The 13,482-nt window shown below is 31.0% G+C and overlaps 2 protein-coding genes across 10 annotated transcripts in view; one reads left to right on the top strand and one right to left on the bottom strand.

Moving 5' to 3' along the window:
• The window catches only part of LOC106073697 (tubulin polyglutamylase ttll6-like), a 31,777-nt gene extending 21,132 nt beyond the window's left edge, over window positions 1-10,645 (top strand). For 5 of the 9 annotated variants that reach the window (XM_013234326.2, XM_013234347.2, XM_013234334.2 and 2 more), the window contains 5 exons: window positions 613-951; window positions 3,949-4,026; window positions 4,599-4,791; window positions 9,057-9,175; window positions 9,362-10,645. In XM_013234326.2, the coding sequence (XP_013089780.2) occupies window positions 613-951; window positions 3,949-4,026; window positions 4,599-4,791; window positions 9,057-9,175; window positions 9,362-9,475 (843 nt within the window). In that variant the 3' untranslated portion in view covers window positions 9,476-10,645. The remainder of the gene's footprint in view (window positions 1-612; window positions 952-3,948; window positions 4,027-4,598; window positions 4,792-9,056; window positions 9,176-9,361) is intronic. The other 4 variants (XM_013234368.2, XM_013234361.2, XM_013234355.2 and 1 more) reach the window with 1 other exon arrangement.
• A 162-nt stretch (window positions 10,646-10,807) lies between these two features.
• Window positions 10,808-13,362, bottom strand: LOC106073689 (protein pygopus-like). The gene is made up of 2 exons (XM_013234316.2): window positions 13,089-13,362; window positions 10,808-12,573 (listed from the first exon to the last, which is right to left on the bottom strand). The coding sequence occupies exons 1-2, from the start codon at window positions 13,131-13,133 to the stop codon at window positions 12,115-12,117; spliced, it is 504 nt and encodes a 167-aa protein (XP_013089770.1). The 5' UTR covers window positions 13,134-13,362; the 3' UTR covers window positions 10,808-12,114.
• Between the last annotated feature and the right edge of the window lie 120 nt (window positions 13,363-13,482).

The raw sequence follows: 13,482 nt of genomic DNA, 5'->3' as shown, positions 1-13,482 counted from the left end.
GACATTCTTAGATGAATTTTGTCTCAATTGATACATTAGTAAAGCTTCAGTCATAGATTTTTTTTAAAAATAAATGTTTTGACATTTAAAAACTTTTTTTTCTTTTTGTATGTGTTGTTTTTTTACCAGGTACTTAACCAAATAAGCATCAAATTTAATCCCCTTTATATTGGCTCTATAATAAAAAATATTAAAAAACCTGAACATAAAATTTAAAAGAAAAATAAGAATTCTCTTTTGATGTTGTTTTTTGTCATATGTTGTCATTATAACATCTCACTGATGTTAACCTCAATATTGTATTTTGAAAACACAAATACACTCAAGATCAATATCAGCTCTATTCTTGTCACAAATAAATAATACCAAAGATTAGATAGATCTTATTATGAAAATAATATGAGATTATATTTTTGTATTCATGTTTTAATGTCTCTCATTTAAAATATGCTCCAAGTTCGAGTTAACAAAACTGATGCATTCACACTTTTTTGGGGGGTTTATTGGAAATAAAAATGGTTTCACATAATTGCAGACAATATTATTTTCATATAGCATATTGAATACTTTTTATACCAGATTCATGAATTATTTGTAAGCTTTGTTTTGTAGACTGCAGGTCACAGCAAGATGGCTCTGCGGCTAGAATTAGCAAAACAAGAACTTGAAATGATGAAGCCTATTCCCAATAAAGCAAAGGATACCCATTATTATAAATGTCTTCTTGATCGGTACTTTGGACCAAACCATGTTCTGTGTAAAGAAGGTTCTTTCCAGCGGTTGCAGCGATGTTTGTCAAGCATATCATCTCCTGGTGTTCAGTTTAAAAAATCTTCAGATTATCAGTTCCCACACATTCGGTTCTCCAGAACAGTGGCTTCTCACACACCATCAGATCAAGTATATGTTAATCAAGAGCTTCCACCCCAGATGGATGTCATCATTGGAAAAGTGAGCAATTTCATTTCATCAGCTGCTTATAGGCAGGCATCACCCTGCACTGCAAATAATTTCAAGTCCAAATATTTGTGAAAGCTTTATCTAAACAAAAAATGTTTGAAGTTGTTTCAACTAACATTGATGGCCTTGAAAATGTCTTCACAGTGATGTTAAAACTGATCATTATTTGTTTCAAAGCACTTTTTAGAGCTATGAGTAATTTTGATATAGTTAAATTTCAAACATGTGAATGGGTTTGCTTAGAATAGTATAGTGATATACTTATCTTATAGACCTCACTGTTATGATACAAATACAACTCAAAACTTTTAAGCTCTTTCTGTCAAATAAAAAAACCTAATTAAAAGAAAAGCATGTCATCATTGTTCTGCTAATAATTTCACTCAAATTAATTACTTGTGTTATTGCATGCTTAGACTCATAGTTAATAGTTGACATGATACATATATTATGTTTTTTGTTAAGAATTTCGTTTTATATTTGTGATCTGCATGTCTATGTGGATAAACCAAATGCTTTGATTGTGTGGTGTGCTATTCTACAGTGCTGTGCCTGATTGTATACCTATTGTTAATTTAAACACAGAGTTATTGCTGTGGCTGCAGTTTTTACAAAAGCACATCTGTCTATTCAATGCTAATATTTAAAATAGAGGGAAGGATTCTCATGCTACTCTCTTATTGTTTTCAATGAGTGCCAATTACACAAGTAGTGTAATGAAATCACATCACCCGATTGAAGCTGCCTCTTCTACATCTATTAATTCATTCTCCTTTGTGCATTCATCAAATATTTAAATATTTACTACTAATATCTAACATCAATTATTAATGAAAAAAACAAAGTTAAATTTGTTTATAATCATTACCTGCAGTCATATTTTAAAAATTGATCTGTGAGACATTTGGATATGTAAGATATTAGTTTGTAGACGATATCCTGTCATGAATTAGTCTTCAAGTGTTAACAAACTTCTTAATGCTTTTTTGTATTATAACAAGACTTTTAGAAAAGCAAATTTGTGTATAACTTAGCTTATTTACTTTGGTAAAATTTTAAATATGATAAGTATTTATACAAAGAAAAAATAAAACTTACATATGCCTATGCAAATATTTTCAACAACCCTAGAGCCCTTTTTATAAAAAGAAATGCTTCATAGCCTGTTCTCTCCCAACACTTACCAGCTAATATTTGTTTGATTAATTAATAGACTCCCTTAATAATATATTTGAACCCATACAAAATATATATATCAGGAAACAAAAAACTTTCTAATATTTTTATTTGAAAAGAATTTTATTTTATTATTTTATTGATTATCAGTTTTTTACAAATCATGGTTAATTGTCAAGTACTTATACACAGAATGTGCCTTTTAAGACAAATTATGTGTTTATCTTTTTCTGATGTTCTATTGGCTAGTGCATTATATTTGTGTGCTCAACTATGCCAATGTTAATAAATACTTTATTTACAGAGATGTGTACATTGAGTTCCAATTCATTTGACAATGTATCCTATTATCTGATTCTATGTTTTTAAGTATAGGAGTTTTATTTGTATACATGTTTATCAAAGTTCTCTGTTCACTGATGTTTCTTATGTTTATGATTTTCATGTTCATAGATTTTTAAACTGGTCAAAGTTTATTTATTAAAGGCTATTATATGGAAGTTATCCTTTTAAAAGATTATTTCAAAGAGCTAAAACATTCAGAAGCTATATAACTAGATAATTTTAATTGTGCATGAATTTTTCTATTGTACCAACAAAAAAAAACTACTTTAAGTTATTACTTTAAAAAATGAGTAAAAGAAATAATTGAAAATGAAAGAACATTTGAAAGAGTAAAGAATGAAATATATTTATTGAAAAATTTATTTACTTTACTTTAAATATTAATTTATCTTTAACATGCTTTTGAAAATTCTTTTTTCTCTTAAAATTAGGATATAATTTTTTTAAATTTTTGTTTAAAGCACATTACTGTTGTTGTTTTTAATTACTATTTTATTTAATCCTAACTTTCATTGTTTTATTTTATAATAATTTTACAAGTGTTATAAAAAATGACTTCTCTTTTTATTTGGTAGATATAATCATCAGAACATAGAGTAATTTAAACTTTTGTTTAATCAAGAAGCTAATGAATTAATTGTTTTCTTCTTGGTTAGAAGAATATTTTGTAAATTAAAAAAAAAGAAGATTTGAATACTGATTTTCAGAAAAAAAATCTATAGATGTTAGTGGTAAACAATCATAATTAGCTTATTTTGATTTCAGACAGACTCTCTGGATCATCCCAAAGACTCTGCCTCATTGCTTGGCTCTATGCCAATGCATACTGATGAAAGTAGACCTAGTGCCTTGAATCTGCTTAGCCTGACCAACATAGCCTCTAATTCATTGGCTGATGCTGCTAATCCTGCTAACAAGTCTAGTTCTAACATTTCTGCTTCTACTAACTTAACTACCAATAACACACTTAGTCCTAACAAGGCACCCAGTGTTATTAAATATACATTGACTCATGCTCCACCTGCCAACACCTCATCATCTAAACAATCATCTACCCACACAGACCAATCTTCTAATGTCAATGGAACTATGGTTACACACAACTCATCATCTTTGAACAGCTATGTGCCTGCCACTTTGGCATTCCCAGAAAAAAGTCTGACAACTTTAAGCCTGTACACTGTTCTAAATACAGACACATCTTTAGAATCCGTCACACCTTCAGAGAAACAAAAACCCAAAAAATACATCAAAACAAACACTAGAAAAATACTTTCAAAGTTTGCATTTCCATATTCTAAGCATTTCTCTGGACTGAAACGTGCTATTTCCGCCAATGCCAAACTTACAGCATCCCTAACACTGGACTCTCAAACACCTCTCCTCACTACCACCATCATCTTTCCCTCCACTTCTGCCTTATCATCTTACAATTTGGCTAAGCATGTAGCATCTTCCTCACTTCAGCCAAGCTACATTCAGAAGACACCAAACAGAGTATTGCCAACAACCAACCAAAATGACCGTTCTTTTCAGCATTACCAGGTAAATAATTTTTCATCATCTATGTAAACATCTTTTTAATGTTAGAACAAATTATTAACCCTAAATCTTTAACAATATGAAAAATTTTAAACTCTTTAAAATTTGTTTTAACTATCACTTAATTGGTCACAGATTGATTTTCTTTATTCCATCTGTACTAGTCTTTGACAAGGACTTTACTTTGGGTCTCAACGGCAACATTGTAAAATTTCTCTGGCAGTCTCTTTCAGAAGCCATTTGCTGCCGGCTGTTTTTCTCTATATCAGTAAGGACAAATTGAAGCCTGAGTTGGTCTTCATAGCACTTACAAATAACTATGTTCTGCTGAATGCTACTTTTGTTGTACAGCCGCACTATGTTGAACAACTATCCCATATGGGGGTGCACCATGTGCCAAAGGCGATCTTTTTTTTTTTTGTTATTAGAAAAATGTTATCCTATAATGAAAAACAACATTTCTGGTTATCCTATTACCTTATAATTTTTTGCGTCTGAAAGCATTTACAGCATTATTTTGTACCCATAAATAAATGCAAAAACCATCACTTCTTTACTTTTTAATTTATCCACAGAGATCAAGAGTGACTAAAAAAGCTTTGGGGGCAGCATCTCGACCTGGTCCTATTGTAGCATCTATTCAAGAGATGGATTATCGAAACATGGCCAATTTAATTGATGCTAAATCAGGTTATCAATTGGAATGGCGTTCTGATCTGAGCACCCCATCAAGGGGACGTTCTTTAAGTGCCAAACAAAAAGAACAAGGTACCTTTTAATTATTTCTGTAGTATTTATATCATTATTAAACTGCATATTTTTTTTGAACATCTAGACAAAACTTTAGAATTTGAAGTACAAACATCCTTCAAATGCATATTTGTTAAGCAAAAACATTTGGGTCTTAATCATAGCATTTATAATTATGCAATAACCTGCTTCTGGTGGCTGAGCAGTAAAGCGAAAACTATAAACGCTACACTCTCCATAAACAACATCAACACTATAACGCCAGATTCATGAGTGAATTTATTTACACACTGTGTTAACACACATGACACATAACATCACAACATTCACTGCCTTAGTAAAGGGGCATCATTCAGATACTCATATAAACAATGTCAACATTCATTACAATTTCTCTTTTCTTTTTCTCATTCGTTCTTTCAACTTTAAATGCAAAAAATCCAGAATCAGGAAAAATGTAAAAAATCAATTTAGAAATAGCATAGTGCATATTAATATAGTATTTAATACATGACAATAGTACAATGTAGAAGAGTTGTGTTAAGCAAAATAACTCAAAAATCAAATGTACAAAGTCATTTTTATTTAATTTATTCCTTTTTTTTCTTCTTTTTTTTTTTTCATTTATTTTTTCTTCCAATTTTTATTTTTATTTTATTTTATATATTTATTTTTTTTTTAAACAACATAATAGTTAATACTAGAACTACAAATATAGATATGATGAATAACAAAATGAAATAGTAGGCATATTCACAATACTAGAAATAAAAATATGGTGAAAAAAATGAAATAGTGCTGTTTACACAAACTCATCCTGGAGTCTTCCTTCTTGCAGTATGGTCAGAAGTAGAAGTCCAAATGCGCCCCGTTTGGTGATCACACTAGCTAGTTGTGCTCTTCCAGGACACCAGCGAATTTCAATTCTTTCAGTCCTGTGCATCTCATTGATGGAAGCGATGTCAATACGCAGCCTTTTGTCTTCAACTATCTTAGTGGTCTGCAGCGCTTCAATGACACTTCTGTTGTCAATGAAAACTGTGATAGGCAGAGACTGTTTCTCAATACCATAGAGTTCTTCTATTACAGTTCTGTAAAAGATGGTAGACTCTAGGCCTTCTTGCAAGCCTAATGCCTCAGTAGCTATGGTAGATCTCACTACCCCTTTGATCTTCGAGGCTTTCCAAAAAATTGGACAACAATACCCGTCTCTGTCTTTAACTCTTTCTCACCTGACGATACCTGCGTTGATTTCACCAGAATGTGGTAAATAATTACGGAGAGAAAGAGTTAATCCATACAATATGGGCACTTGTACTTCCTGTACCACCACTAAGATTACCCAAGGCGGCATCGCAGAACAGAAGCAGCTCCTAGTCTTCTTCAGGTTTTTTCCATTTAGACCTCTATACAATTGTATGGGTCTTAAGTCTTTTAGCTTTCCGATGACTTTTATTGCTCGCATTAGGTCTGTAACCAAAGCTTTGTTTAACTTTGTGCTTAGATCAACTAACTCAAAAGCCATATCAGGTCTGGAGTCTTGAGCGACCCAATTTAACTGGCCAATGAGTTTTCTGTACAAAGACTGTTCTGCATCATTCAACTACAAGTTCTTTTGCAAACATCTTGCTGGGTCTAGCTTTGGGCAATCAAGTTTTGCCATGTATGCTGTGTGGTCCAGGATGATCCCATCTATGACTTGTCTGATGTCGAGTCCGATGTAATAAAAATTTTGCTCTTCTATTTTTCCTGCCACAAATCAGTGGCGCAATTCACACATAGTGTTCTCAAAAACGTCATTGCCAGCATGAAGAAAATCGTCGACGTGGCAACAAATTATGCCACATACAACTCCATCAGTCATTAATGTGAACAGTGCTGGATCAAGGTTTGACTGTTTGCAACCAAGTTCAATAAGCTCTTCTTTGACACTTAAATAGAATTGCCTTGCACCATCATTGAGTCCATATAGCCCATACTTCAGTTTCAAAATAACTTTACTTGGAGTATTACTCTCTTTTGGTGGTATAATATGTAGGCCTACATCTCTATCCAGGGGCTTTCTTTGTAAAAGCGCAGATTTCATGTTTGTTGTTTTAATCTGCCACTGTTTACTTGCCACAATTGCCCAAAAAATTCTCATGGAAACTTTGGCAACAGTTGGACTATCTTTTGATATTAAGTCTTACTCTTCAAATCCTCTTACAACAAGACGTGCTTTTGGTGAACCATTTTTCATTGTTTTTACCCAACGTGTAGAAATAGCATTTTGTCCACAGTCTTCAACCTCTTCATATGTTTCAAGCTGCTATAATTTCAGTAACTCCAATTGTTTGGCTTCATCTATCTCTTTGCTTGATTCAACCATTGATAAACAATAATAAACATACATTGTTGCTATTGTCTCCCCTTAAATATTTCCACTCAATTCGTTCAAGGTCCACATTATTTTCTATGTTATACCAATATTTATACTTTCCTATGGCTTTGCCTGCTCTTCCGAGAATGGTGGCTTTTTGTCCATTGTTCTGAATCGTCCATTTTGTATTCTATTTGATCATTTGGCTTCAAACAAGTTACAGAATGAATGTCTGTCCTTGTGTTACTTTCAACCCTAATAAGTTCACTATCTCCATCAAATATTTCATTTACACCACTCTTGACGTCATGAATCGTTTTGTGTTCTCCTCATTATCTTCTGTACTCTCTTCCTGGTCTACAATATTGACTCTCTTCAACATGTTTTCACAACTGTCTGGGCATTTGGGCTTCATCTTTTTCTTCTCTATTTTTCTATATATTGTGTCAAATTCTGCTATGAAATCCTGTATGGACTAGTTTTCCCCCCCGTTTAAAATCTTCGAACTTGTCAAATTTGTGAATGCTGTCTGCGAGGTCATCTTTGGCCAAGTTCTTGTCAAGAAACTTCAAAAGTTTCCCGAAGCCTTCCCAACATTTGAGCTCTGATATGTCTAATTGTTCAAACACTTTCTCTGTTATCCCTAAATCACTGTTTTGTGGTAGTGAAAGGGATATGGCTTTTGCTCTTTTCTTCAGGTCGGTAATTCCATTCCATGCGAGTAACTTGTTTATACAATTCGTATGACATTTCTTTAAAGAATGATGGGATCTCTACCCTAGTAGCCATTATTACTTCAAATTAGATCGATAATGTAAATAATTTTACTTACAGCTCTGCTACCACTTGTTAAACTATAAATGCTACACTTGATAACCATAAACAACACTATAGCACCAGATTCATGAGTGAATTTATTTACACACTGTGTTAACACACATGACACATAACATCACAACATTCACTGCCTTAGTAAAGGGGCATCATTCAGATATCCATATAAACAATGTCAACACCCGGTTTGAAGACTGGGATTTTTTATTTTGGGATCTATGGGCCCCTCTGTGTCCACCCAGCTCTATTGGGTACCTGACATTAGTTGGGGAAAAGTAAAGGCAGTTGGTCATTGTGCTGGCCACATGACACCCTTGTTAACCATGGCCCACAGAAACAGATGACCTTTACATCATCTGCCCAATAGGTCGCAAGGTCTGAAAGGGAACTCTACTTTTTTTAATAACCTGCTTCATTAGGAAGCTCTCATAACTACTGATTGAGATAATACTTTATTTATACTATACAAAGCTTTGTCACTATTTATGTTTAACATTCAAACTAGATTCATGTTATAAAGATATCAAAGGGACTATTGTTTTTTAGCCTTTAATGCAATGCTCCAGAGTTTAATGTAATATTGAGTGGAAATAAGAAGTAAGAAAATGCTACAATTTAAAAAATATTTTGAACGAAAATTCTTTATGTATAAAATTAATTATACTACATTTGTACTTTTTGTGGAGCATCTTTGATCAATAAATGTTTATAGGCAATGTCCTTATGCTACAAAAATAGTCAGCTATTTAAATTAATTTCCAATATAGCGTAATGTAATATAGGACTATCTTATCAGGTAAAATACTGTACACTCTATATGGTATCAGTATTCCAGTATTTGTTAATTTACATTTTCATTTAGTAAAAAGGCTTTTGCCTATATGAAGTCTTACTTCCTTTGTTCTAAGGGTATTTGGGCAGTTTCATCTCTTTTCTATTCCCAAGCAAACAATACATACAAATACAGTAGTGTGCAAGATTTTATATTTCATTGCATATATTACTTGTCAATATTTCCTTCTACTAGAAAATATGTAAACTTTATAAATATTAACCATCTGTAAATACTGGGTTAATGAACTATTCACAGATTTGTCTCAAACTTTGTCTCAAGGGCTGTCTGTTGTGTCTGCTCCAGCCCCAGTGGTATACAAACCTGATATCAGCATGTCTTTAAATAAGGGCAATAATAAGTTATACACAGCTCAGGTAAATGTTGGTCTTTGATGGGAAGTTTTACGGCAAATATATTTTGGAGTAATGGCTCCTTTTTTTTTTCTTTTTCTTATTAACTCACTTCATAAAGTCAACTGAATACTCTATATTTTTATAGGCTTATCCCCATGTAACCTTCAAATAAATTCTTATATTGTCCATTGATTTTCTTTCTTTTAGGCAACAGACAATCAGAAATCCCCCAACACTCAGCGCCTGCGAAACATTCCAAACAACATGCCTTTCCGTAAACTGGAAATCAATGATAACAATGCCTTTGTTTTTGGTCAATAAGAATATAAAAAAAACAAGGATCTACTTATTAAATCTATATTATCTGTGATAAGTTGATTTTTTTATAATTGAAAATATTTATTTATTTTATGAAAAGAATATTTTATATTTATATAATATCTATCTTTTAATTAAAGTATTTTGCTACTTTTACGACTTTGATGTATATAAATTGTATGTCTAGTGGAATCGATATTATGAAGAAACAAAACATTAAATAGTACAGTGTCTTTGTTGTTTGTTCAAGCTCCCAATGTACTTCCATTTTGTGTCAGTGTAACTTTGCTTTCTTTGTACCATTACCTGTATATATTTATGGGAGAAATGACACTGTTGTTTTTTTTTATAAAATAAAACTCAAGAAAATTAGGCCTCTATAAAATCAAAATCTATCAACAAATTTAAAACCATAATATAAAGAAAAAATCAAAACAAAATTTGTATTAACAAACCAGAAAATTATGTGTAAAATCAAATCAATCGGAAGCTTTATTCATTGAAACCATAATATAAAATATAAAATAATGTCATTCTATTGAATTTTAAATTTTATTAAGTTTCTTTTTCTTGAAATCAATTTAGCAGTCAAAGTCTAACTTGTACTTGGACTAAATCAGTGCATTTTTTTCCCTTTTATATGCATTACTTTTTTTAAAAATGTAATATGCATTTTTGTAATAAAGGGTATCATAGACTATTAAAGTTCTATAAGCAGAAGTATGTCTAGGTTTCCAGAGAAACAGTTGTATATGTTTCTAGCTTTGGTACATTCCAATGTGTCTAATGTGCTTATAATATTTTAAACTACTTTTATTGACATGATGATATATACTGAAAATTATTTCAATGATTTTTTTCCCAATGTTCTATTACTTAGTGCCTTGATCCAGGCAACTTTTCAAAGCTCAAGTCTCCAGAAACTAAGTGGAGTGGAAATTTAGTCATTACAATCATTTTTTTTTTTGCATTTCTCAACTTTTGAGACAAAGATTTCTTAGCTTTGTAAATATATTCTTGGACTATTATTAAAACCAATAAAAGTTTGTAAACAGAATTGAAAGAAACTTCCTGTGGATTGAAAGTAGTTCTTGAAAATTGTATTTTGTAATTATGGACTGTAGAAAACAAATGGTTGACTCAAATAAAAGCCAAAAAGTACATTTTAAAAAATAGTTTGACTTTTTGCTGCAGCAAGTTATTTGATTTACAATGATGGGTGTTGTGGATGGTCATTGACTTGTAGCACCAAACTGCTGGTAGACATTTAAACCGCTGTAGGCATATTATATCTTAACTTGTAAAACTTGAAATAACTTGAGTAACTTCTTCGTGAACAATACTAAATATAACTTTTATTACAATTATAGACAAAATCAACTTGAGATAAAATGAGATAAATGTAGTAGACTTCAGTAATAATATAAAATGGTACCGTATTTTAAACAAAATCGAACTCACTACAAAAACATGTCTTTTCACTCTGACAATCTATTCTACCTAAGACATGTTAATAAAATAAAACACAGTATAGAAAGACATGCATGCATTTTTAATCATTCTCTATTTGAAAACTTTGAAGTAACTTCAATTTTCAAGTGAAAACGTTAGCAATTTTTTTTTTAAGAAAATAGATTTGAGGATGAAGTTAAAGTGAAAGAACTGAAACAAAAAAAATATGCTCTGAACATGTGATGAGATATGCATTTTTAATAGTATTTCTAACAAAACACAATAAGCATGCATTTTTAATTATATTTCTAACAAAACACAAAAAGCATGTCTCATTATTTAATTTTTCAGTAGGATAAAACATATCTAAATAGGTTTATTTGCCTACAACTCATATTAGTGTAAAAATATCAGGTGGATATCTGAACTTTGGAACTACCAAACAAAATTTGTATTATGCCACTTTTTCAGCTCCATAATTTTAAAGCTAGAAGTTATGCATCTAGATACTAATGTAAATATAAGTTTATGTTATGCATTACATAATAGCTGCATCCCTTAATGATTAGACAAATGTCAACCTGCACATAAACTAATCACTAGTATTATTTCTGATGTTAAGAATAAAAATCAAAATAGAGGATGGACAAAGTTCATCCACAGACTTTCTACACATCTTTTTCTTGAATTTGTAAGATATGCTGTGCGATAAATATATTTGTGATCAGACAAGTTATTAAAGATAACTTTGCTTTGGTCACTGTAACAAGTAAACTAGCAAGTGTTGTGCCCAGCCAAAAGTGAGCATGGCTATCAAATGGGCAGCATGAAGAAAATGTCACACCTGGTCTGTCTTGGTGAACAAATGTAAATGAAATAGCATTCCATATTTCCAAATTTAAAATTATTATTAAATGCTGCGACTGTACATATATCTGAGTCTCCAATTTTAACTTATTTAATATTAAATCTATGTAAACTAACAAAATTCCCATATATTTTGTTACATTCCATACTATGTTCACTGTACCAGTATTAGTGTTCGAATCTACTTAACTTACTAGATAATATTTTTATAAGGCAAGTTACTGAAAATGAAGTATTTGTTATATAGAGAACAAAATAAAGATCCCCCCAAAAAAGCCAATTACAGAGATCTACTGAGTGCAGTAAAAAATATTATGAATGTTTCATGGCTTTAATTTTACTAAAGGAATATTTTTAGAACTTAAACATTTGTCACAGGCCCATTCTGCATAAACTTCAGTTTTTAACATGGAGAATGCCTCTGGAGTTAGTCCTGTGCAGATTCTGTGGAACCAGAAATTACAACCACTTTCACATAGAACTGCTTGATCATTTTCATGAACTTCCTTGTGGCACACCCCACACGGGTAAATAGGTGGAGCACTTGGATTTGATGGATTGAATACCATGGGCTGATTTGGAGGATACACTTTTCCATGTGGTGGACCTTGTCCAGGGGCCATGAGTCCTGTCTGCATTTGTGACATTTGCTGAGGAGGCTTCCCCAGCATATTATTTGTAGGTAATGGATCATCAAAAGGATTTTGTGCTATAATTGATGTATTTGTGGTAACTGGTGGTGGGGAAGGTCCAGGCAATAACTCTGCCAAAGTGTTCTTTTGCTGTGAATAGAAGTTAAACTTAAAATTTTTTTAAAAATCTGTAAAATAATATATTAAATTTAAAAAAAAAATAGCCTACTTAAAGTATATTTCATTATATATGATACTGTGCATATAGATATAGATATCACTAAAATATCTTTTTATTTAAACCCACTATTCTGTTATGAAACAGAAACTACACATGCAACACCATAAATGTCATTTATTAAATAAATCCTTTTTTATCATTATGACCACTTATTTAGATTTTATTATGAATCTAGATTCTAGATCTAGATTAGAGTATTCTTATTAAATAATAAAATACTAAATTATAGATACAATACAGGATCTATATAATATTATTATAGATCTAGATCGTATGCTAAGTATCATTATCATACTAAATCATAGTTATACTATAGTATAGTATACTAAGTATATTAATCTATTATTTATTTAAATAATTTAATAAAATTATAATTATAATTTTATAATGATTTGATTTTGAGTGTAAAATCGTGTAAACTTACCTGGCTCGATGACGACTTTTTGTCATCCATTTGTGAAATTTTCATAATAATAATCTAAATGATACGATGTAAACAAAATTTTTATTTTTTTATTAAACTAATAGAGATCTAGATTTTATTATAAGTTCTTGATATCTAGACTCTTGATCTTAAGTCTAAAGAAAAAGTGCTAATTTGGACGAACCGGATGTCAAGAATTATTCGAAACGGTTCAAAATAAACTTTCAAATAACTTTTAAATTCTAACTCTTAAATTAGTTTCAAACGTTTCCAAAAAAATCTATCAGTGATAGCAAAAGTAACATATAGCATATAACCATAGAAAGTTGATATTTTAAGAGTAATTAAAGCAAATGGAACTCTAAGGACTTAACATAAGTGATTTTTTTTAAAA

This window comes from Biomphalaria glabrata, chromosome 1 (genome assembly GCF_947242115.1).
Source record: "Biomphalaria glabrata chromosome 1, xgBioGlab47.1, whole genome shotgun sequence".
NCBI lineage: Eukaryota > Metazoa > Mollusca > Gastropoda > Planorbidae > Biomphalaria > Biomphalaria glabrata.
This window is presented reverse-complemented; position numbering and strand designations above follow the sequence as displayed.